We start from the raw sequence: 9,245 nt of genomic DNA on the forward strand, positions 1-9,245 counted from the left end.
GGTGATTATTAACATAAGCACACCAGTCTGGCCTCTATGATCCCATGTTGCCCATGTTTTGCACTTGAGATATTCATGTGATTAAAGGGAAGGACAAACACTACCCCTCCTTAGACTAAGTTTTCACGGAATGATTAATGGGACAATGTGAACCCTGAGCATCAATCCAAACCTGCTGTAACAGAAGACCGATTTTATAACACTTCTAATAAATTTCAAATATACTTCAAACAACCAAACATCAAAGTTTTTAGTTTTATTAATCCTCTGGTGAAATATCTGCACAATCACGGATCAAGTCACTGAAGAATCTTTACTCTTTCTGTGAATCAAAGAAAAAATAAGTTTAGTTTGCTGTTAGCAACTGCTTTTAAACATCTTTAAAAATGTTTCAAAATTACTGACAAATCATGCAGAATAATTATTAGTAAACAAGAATCAAGTTGCATTTGAGTGATCATAAAATGATCTAAGCATCAAAAAGATAACTTACAAATATTTAAGTTAGGAATGATAATTTTTCTTAAAATGGATTAAATATTACTAAATTTTAAAAACAAAACCAGGTCACTGTTAGTAGTTTTAAGACAAGAGGCTACAACTGTTCAGAGAATTTGTACATTTACTTCACATGCTCTACTTTAAAATGCTGCATTGGTAATTCAAGGAGTCTAGTAATCTAAATGAAAAGCTTGAATTATACCTGTTATCCAATCTCCAGCTCACTGAATCAGTGGCGGGGAAGGGAGAGAGGAAGAGGAAAAGAAGCATTTTGTTAATATCTTTTCAAACTCCAAAGTAATCTGCATTGAAGTGCATGCAATCAGATACTTTAAAGATGACGGGCTTTTTTTTTTTTTTTTTGCAATTAGAGTATTCCAGAGACTGTTAAACATACATTTCTACTCATTGATTTTATCCCTTTCAATTCCGAAAACACCTTCCCCTGATTACTGTGGTTCTTATACAGACAAGTGATGCCTTTGCAATGAAAAGATCATTCTGCCAAGGATGTCTTTGCCAGTCCAGACAGCCACTGCCTATGTGGGGATGCAGTCTGTGTACCTGGCCCCTGCCCCATTGCTGTCCAGTGGCAACACCATGCTGGGCACTCTAATACCATTCATAGACCTAGTATCAGCACAGAGTAAAGTCTAATTTGTCCTCAATGGGAGAGCTCTCCCATGTCTCAATTCTTTAGAGCCACCACTCAGACAAAATAGTGCAGGTTAGAATATAAAGAGTTAAGTAAAACGCTACAACTGCTCTTCAAACTTAGTAAAATATGCTATTGTTCCAAAAGTGTAAGAGCAGATTATCAATTCTAACATCCAAACAAAATAAAATTAAAAGAAACATTTAATGTTTTAAATGTTTAATCCGATTTTGTGTGCTCATTCACTTTACAGCTGACTTTTTAGAGCAGTGCTAGTTAAGTGCACAGTGCAATTTCATCATAAAATCTGACATAATCAGCAGGATAGTGATGGCTCAGATCCCAAGAGGTAGCCCCTGGGAACACATCCCATGGATCACTAACACATTGGATTCAAAGGCTAAATGGGGAAAGAAACCAATGTGTTAAATGTCCAGACCTATAACGTCAAAGAACAAATTTGGACAGTCTTTTTCCAAACTCTGGAACTTCTGTCAACAGGTACAATCCTCCCAAACAAGTGGTTCTAAGTAGCAAGTAGTTCCACTGACGGTCTGGTAGTTCCATGTCACTGGGAAAGTCAATTTGATTATAGTCCCAGACAGGCAATACCAAGTTCAGTGCCTTGCCTGGTGGGGAGTCATCGTAAACGCCAAGTACACAGGAGCTGTGAGCACCACTATTCCATCCCAGCTCACCCCACTCTTAGCCCAGTTTATACATCACTAATTTAGCTGGTCAATTCTGCAACTATACTCAAAATGAGGGAGGTGGACCATTCTGACCAAATGTTTGAGGGGATTATATTTAATCAAAGGCTTTATAACATGAATTAACAACTATCAAGAAAATTTGATAAAGACGCCAGATGGAAAGTTACAGATTCATTAAGTATAGAAAATGGATATGATAAAAGGTGACTTTGAGTAGATGCTACCAGGATAAAGAGAAGCTTCACTAGATTTCACAATCAATTTATTATCAAAGCTACGACAATAACTCATGACTTTCTACGGAGAACTGGAGAAGGCCCTTTCCCTTCATAAATTCGTAAATATAATTTCTTGGGTATGTGATTCCATTGGATACAGAATTTCTCAAGTGCAAGTTTAAGATAGGGCACCTGCCTTCCTCCACCAGGTCACTCCACAACATAACATGCATTTTTCAGTTTCCAAAATAAATATGATTAACAAGTTTTCTCCTATGGTTGTATTACTCTAAAATACAACATTGGCATTAAAATAGACCATACTGTACAACTCTATAGTCCAAAGCCAACATGCAAAGCATCAAAGCAAATTCAGTGAAGGTGATGCATCACCACACCGTGCTCACAATCTCAGTACCTGCTAGACACTTCATTTCTGATGAACAAGAAATCCAAGGGAGTAGAGGAAAAAGGCAAAAAAAAAGTTACAACTGAAATTCACAACTAAAATTCACAGAACACTTCATTTGTTAATTTAACCCAATACCTTAATTCCATTCAACTACTGACAATTAACAAGCAAAGCTGGTAAAAAGCTGCTTATCGTTAAAATTACTTTGGTTTTGACTAACTGGAGAGGAGGGCAATTCTAGAGACCTCAGCTACCTCTCCAGCATGCTAGGAAAACATGGGCCACATTGATTCAAATGTTTTATATATGACTTGTCTATTTTAAGAAAGTAAATTAAATCCCAGGGATATAGATCCGTTCCCCTTTCATGGTCTCGCCAATTAGCAGAATGAAAACTTCATGAGAAGGCTTGAGAGGTTCCCACCAGGAAATATGAACCAATGTGGTCCTCGTGCTAATCTGTGAGCCAAAGGGTGGGCAAAGCTACTCTAAGGTGTTAAGATACTATGTTACGGTCTCAAAACACATTACCTTCTGTAATCCAGAAGAAGTAGGAAAAGAAGAAACATTAAGAAAGGTTATTAAGAAAACAAAACCCCTCCCTTCTAGAAACTAAAGCCTTATTTTATTGACATTTCTGTATTTTCCTTGATGAACCATACCTTTTTGCCAGCACCAACATTGGCCTTTGCAGTACCCCTGACCTTCTTCATTCTATTCTTGCGTTCCTTTCGCTGTTTTCTTGAGGTCTTTTTCTTCTCATATAGGCCATGCTAAAGGATAAAGAATTCTATAACAGTGACTTGCAAACATTAACTCATGGATACTCACTACTCTGTATGGAAACTGACCAGATCAGAAATTTAAAAAATAAAAATGCAGCTTTCCAAACTAAAACTTTCCAAGTACATTTAACAAGTACCATGCTAAAACAAAATGGGTAATAAAACTAAGAATTAAGAGATGGTATGATAGCAAGTTGTCACAGGAAATGTTTTACAAATGTCTATTCTGCTCCCTACTTGGAAAGAAAAGAGACTACTACTGATCCAGGCTTGGTTCCCTTGTTTTTTTTTTTTTTTTTTGGCACAGTCAAAAAGATATGCTTGCTCAACTGGCAGGCACCCTGTTTCAACTCCACTTTACTCCCTACTGATACAAGAAGCCTTTACAAAGAGTTCTAGCCTCCAGCAAAGACGGCTCCAATCTACTCATCTTTGCACTTGCTGTCCCTAAAAGAATGCGTTTCCAAATCTTCACGAGAATCTGTTTCAATGTCACTTCTCAGACAACCAATTGAAAATAGTGCACCACCTGTCTACCACATCGCCATGATTTTCCTCATTATCCTAAGGGAAGATTAATCTGACATGAGGGAATAAAAGATTAAAAGGGGACAAGACCAAGAGACATTTCAAAGAAATGACCTGTTTGCTTCTTTTCTATGTAGAATGTAAGTTAGGGAGCTTGCTAACTCACAAGCCCTTCACTTTGTAGGGCTTGGCACTCTTGGTAAATGAGAAAATTCTTTCATGGTTCCTGGCTATCTACGGAATTAAATCTAAACAATCGTGGTCTCAAGCTACCTTTCTAAACTCGTCCCTCTACTCTCCTTCCCGGAAATGATCTTCAGCCCCATCCCTGCCTTCACAAGTACTACTTTACTGAATTTCTGGACCCAGCTAAAATGCAATCCCCTCAAATAATGCAAACCTTGTGAAACGCTCTCCCCTGTACTTGAGCATTTACTGAAGAACTTTTTCCTCCCCTTAAAATTGAGTTCTTTACATGCATTATTTCTCTCCAGAATGCATGCTCTTTTTCAGCATTCCATCACACTCAGGACACAATGCTATTGCTAAAGAAATTAAAGACACCTACTCTTGCAAGTCTGTGTTTGGGTTCATTTTTCTTTGCATAATCCAAGGAATCATAAATCATGCCAAAGCCAGTCGTCTTGCCACCACCAAAATGGGTTCTGAATCCAAATACAAAGATGACATCTGGTGTAGTCTTGTACATTTTGGCTAGTTTTTCCCGAATTTCTGTCTTAGGTACCGTTGCCTTTCCAGGATGAAGGACATCAATGACCTAAGAGTTATCAAATTATATTATTACAATTATAATGAAATATACCTTCCAAGTAAAGAACAATGAATCAAACCTTAAAATGCCATTCCTTACCATTTGTTTCCTCTGAAGTAGTCGGTTGGTCATGAACTTCCTAGTCCGGATAGTTACCGTGTCATTCTGAAAACATAACGCACTAGTTAATAAAACTACTTAGTATTTTTTTTTTTACCTTGCTGTAGTTTTCTAAGATCTAGAACTGTATTGTCCAACTTGACCCTTAGGCATAGTGGCTACTTAAATTTTTAAAATGCAGTTTCCCATTTTCATCTCACACAAAATTCCACTTAACAGCACCGCTCTGGAACATTTGCTTTCAGAGCTCAAAGATAATTTACTATTACCACAGGTATAAAGCAAATAACAGAAGCCACCCAGCAAAGTTGCAGCATGTACCCTGTTTTAATGTGGAGCAACAAGCTGGCCTTTAGACAGGGTCCCATCACACTGGAAGAAGGCTGTGAATGTCTAGCATTTGCTATACTATTCATGTTAAAAATGGCAGGAATGTGATTGAAATGTTGCATTCACTGAGAGCATCATGTTTAATTTCATTTGGGTTTATCACTTTTCCCACACACAGGGAATATGTGAATTTAAAATGATTTGTGAGCTATTGATTTCTTTAGTCTTTTGTAATTCTATTAAGAATATTGTGCCTTTCAGAGCCTTTGAGAATGAAAATGAGGGAGGGGGCTAGCCATAAATACTGGCAACCAAGATTTCCATGCATGTAGTGTAAAGTATCATTTCGGGGTGAGAAAAACAAAGAGCCATTTAAACAATGTTGATCACTATAGCTACTTATAGCCTTTTTTCTTCCCTGTTTACCTAACCAAAAATGCTGGGGTGGTACTTTTTTTTTTTTACATGGGCAGGCACCGGAAATCGAACCCGGGTCCTCTGGCATGGCAGGCAAACATGGTATATTTCTTTAGGACTAATTAGAACATAACATTGGGGTCAGTAATATATTTGGTTGACTCTGATTCAATGTTCTCTTCGGTCATTATATTCTCTGACGTAAACCATTAAAGTAATGTAAAATTAGTGCAGACCAATAGATCAAGTGAAATAAAAGTTCTACTACTTTGTAGTTGCTTTCTATAAAAAGGTCACGAGACTAAGTTGCCCACCAGTTCATGCACCGTTCTGATACTCCCAAGGAGGAAAACATGGACAGATGTACAATGTCACTAAGGAGGCACAGCTACAGTAAGGCTAGACTAGACTAATAAAGATCTGCCTTATGAACTTAAATCTTGTCAAAAACTTCTGTACTGGCAAACAGCAGCATACAGCGTTGGATGGTGTCATAACCAATTTGACGATTTATTAAACACAAAATAATAATAAATCTCTAGCTTTTACCAAAAAAATGGCTGGAGAGCCTCAATTTAAAAAGGCACAAATTGCCATCTCTTTCCAAACCACAAGGCACAGTACCAAACTCGCAGGACCTAAAAACATATAAACTTAGTACCAATAAAACACACTTTATTTTCTAAGTTATGGGTATGGCAATAGAGAAGGATTTCTCAACCTTACTATTAGTGACATTTAGGACCAGAAAATTCTTAGCTGTGAGGACTGTCCTGCGCATTTCAGAATGTTTGGTAGTAACTGTGGTCTCTACCCACTAGATGACAGTAGCACTCCCAGCTGTAAGAATCAAAAATGTCCCCAAATTTTACCAACAATATTGACTTAGGGGCAAAATCCCATCAGTAGAGAACCGCTTCTCTGGAGCATAACCACTGTGGCTGTTACAAACATTATAATCACAAGAACATATTTATAACATAACGTTCAATTTTGACACATATAAAAGTGTATGTACTCTCAAATGGTCAACTCTACAGCTGACCAGTTACTCCTGAAAGGGCCACCAGGTCTTCCACCCAAGAAATAACTGCCAAGGAATGTAGGCATTCAGCAAGCTTATGCTGCCATTGAAATAAAAATCACCAACTGAGATTTTAAAGCAGCAACTGATTTACGACATTTCTTTCAACCTCAGTTTGATGTGAACAAAATAAGTTCAAGTCAACACTACTCAATTCTGGAAAGTGAAGGGGTGACAAAACAGCTAACTGGTGGAGCTAGAAACTGATGCTTAAATTCTTGATGGAGTTAACAGGACCGAACTTAGCGGAAGGCTTTTAGTGACTTTTCTTTCCAGGGTCTCAGTTTCCCCCACATGAAACAAAAGAATCCATTCTGCTGACAACTTTCTAGCTAACACGTGGAAAGGGTTTCACTCGTCCTAAGTCGCCCAGATGATGCCAGCAGGTTCTTTGCTTCTCGGGTCACGATCATCCATGATCAGCAAGCCGCTTATGCCAACTTGAAACTGCAAGCAGAAAGTGCCTTCCAGTATCCAACCCCCGCCCCATCCGCTGCGCTCCACGTAGCCAACAAGCACAGCCGTTCTCGAAGTCCCCAGGCCCCAGGTGCAGGGACCACGAAGCCCGGCGTGTTTAAGTTCGTAGTGCAACCTTGCCAACCCCGACTCCATTTACGCCGATGGCTCTAGAGCCTTCGGCAACCGGACCCCGCCAAACATGGCCAGGGAACAGCAACGGAACTTCGAACAGCTGTTGAAGAGACGGCAGCACCAGGAGACAAAGGATGGCTCGGATACGCGGCAGATGCCTGCACAGGCCGGGACAAACTCACCATGATGGCGGGTGATCCTCAGGCAGCCAGGGAGAAAAAGAGGACCAATCTACGCTGGCCAATCATATCAACGCGCACGGAAGGACCCCAGACGGCGCCGGCGAGGGGGCGGATCCCGAGCCGTAGGGCCGACCGCACCGATGCCTGACTGAAGGTGCCGATGGCCCCGCCTCACCCCCCTTTGACCACACCCCTAGGAATCTGAACTAGCCAATCCTAGGCTGAAGAACTTGGGCGGCCTAGCTTTACTCAACCAAGTATTCAATTTCTGTTCAATTCATTACCTTGAATTGTCCATGTGTAGAATTTCAAGAGACCGAATTATGATTTAAATTGCGCTCTTCGAAATTCTACCAGCTTCCTCATTTTATAGCTTGCAAAACTTCAGTAAACCTTACTCACAACACTGCCCATTTTAATTTATTGCTGCTTTGCCAAGTATTATTTTTTGAGACCTCTATGATAATTCTGATTATGCTGTTTCTCTGATTAAAATGGAAAAAGTCTTTGATTTATCTTTTTGTGCCAATTTTAGTCCTTACACAAAATGAGCTTTGAAAGTATTTGCTTGATCCAGAAATTTCTTTTGCTTAAAATGATCCATGTGCAAATAGGAAATGTAAGTGTGAAAGGGGTTAAAATGGAAACGTTATTTATATTACAACACATACGAGAAAAACGAAGAAAAAACAAATATCTATGTTCAAAGAAAGACTTTAGGAAGAATTCCCAAAGGTTAGTGTGGACCAGGAGATCAGGAGCAGCTTTGCAATAATCTTTAAAATAATTAGAATAGTTAATATTCATTGGTGGACTGCTATGTGCCTGTTCAGTCTAATTATTTTAACTTCCTTTTGTTGCTTAGCCTTCCCAAAAACTCTAAGAAATAGGGTATCTATTTCTCATCCCCTTTACTAATGTGAAAACTGGACACAGTGAGGTTAAATAATTTGCTTAAAGTCACACAACTTTTAAGTGATAGTACCTAAACTCCCCTGGAGGTACTGTGATTCAGAGACTTCACTCTTAACATCTAGGTGATAAAAGTCACTCCCTACAAAATCAGTATACTACTGTCAACATTACTCCAAAGGTATATTAAATTAGTAATCAGGTTAGTAAAACCTAATTTGGTTTGTTGCCTGTGACATTTGTATGTTAATAGTAGGGACCCATGGCATTTGAAAATGAGATAGCTTCCTTTCTTAAAAGTTAAAGGTGTTGAACCCACTTTATTGGGTTCTGTTTAGAGTTTCTTGCAAATACTGAAGTATTAGTTTCAGGTTGTGTAGTGCTGAGTTCTGTGGTGGTGTAGTTTCCTTGCTAGTCTCATGCACTAAAGATGTCCCGCTAGAATTAACTCCTACAGACTGCTGCTAGTAATTTATTTTTTCAATATATGAATTATCTTCATCTCCCATTCTCCCCTTATCTTGTTTCCCTAACTCACCATGGCTCAGTTTTCACTCTAAACTGACAGATTTTCAGCTTCTGTTTTTGTGATTTAAAATATAAGCTCAATATATATATATATACACACATACTCAGTTCTTTTTTTTAAAAAAATACCTTTATGAACTGGAGGTGCATGCAGGGTCTATTTTCTGGTCCTCCAGATGTTAGCCTCTGCTAGTAGGGAAGGTTCATTTGGTCTCCACATCCCCTTAAATAAGTAAAGGCTCTTAATTTAGATGATATTGATGTTGATAATGACATTTTTCTTTTAATGCAATCTTTGGCTCTCTTACTGCCTAAAAGCCCAGAGGCGAGGGAGATTGGTGAAGTTCTAGTTTCTCTGCAGGTGTCTAAAAGGACCGGAAATGAGATTACTTTTTTCAAACAGTGTCGGCCCTGGTGCAGGACCAAGGAGGGGAGGCGCCGCCAGGTGGCGGTGTAGTGAGAGGGCGAAGAGCGTTGTGTCCCTAGCCTCTCTTACA

General features: G+C 39.0%; 1 protein-coding gene across 3 annotated transcripts; it reads right to left on the minus strand.

Annotated features, from left to right (window-relative positions):
- Positions 1 to 225: 225 nt before the first annotated feature.
- On the minus strand, positions 226 to 7,439 carry RPS24 (ribosomal protein S24). Of its 3 annotated transcripts, XM_077124777.1 has the most exons (7): positions 7,309 to 7,439; positions 4,684 to 4,749; positions 4,381 to 4,590; positions 3,162 to 3,272; positions 2,506 to 2,523; positions 704 to 725; positions 226 to 322 (listed from the first exon to the last, which is right to left on the minus strand). In XM_077124777.1, exons 1-5 carry the CDS (start codon positions 7,309 to 7,311, stop codon positions 2,518 to 2,520), a joined length of 396 nt encoding a protein of 131 aa, XP_076980892.1. In that variant the 5' UTR covers positions 7,312 to 7,439; the 3' UTR covers positions 226 to 322; positions 704 to 725; positions 2,506 to 2,517. The 3 variants fall into 3 exon arrangements, with proteins under 3 accessions (XP_076980892.1, XP_076980893.1, XP_076980891.1); XM_077124778.1 differs by lacking the exon at positions 2,506 to 2,523; XM_077124776.1 differs by lacking the exons at positions 704 to 725; positions 2,506 to 2,523.
- Between the last annotated feature and the right edge of the window lie 1,806 nt (positions 7,440 to 9,245).

Source organism: Tamandua tetradactyla, chromosome 13 (assembly GCF_023851605.1).
Source record: "Tamandua tetradactyla isolate mTamTet1 chromosome 13, mTamTet1.pri, whole genome shotgun sequence".
Taxonomy (NCBI): domain Eukaryota; kingdom Metazoa; phylum Chordata; class Mammalia; order Pilosa; family Myrmecophagidae; genus Tamandua; species Tamandua tetradactyla.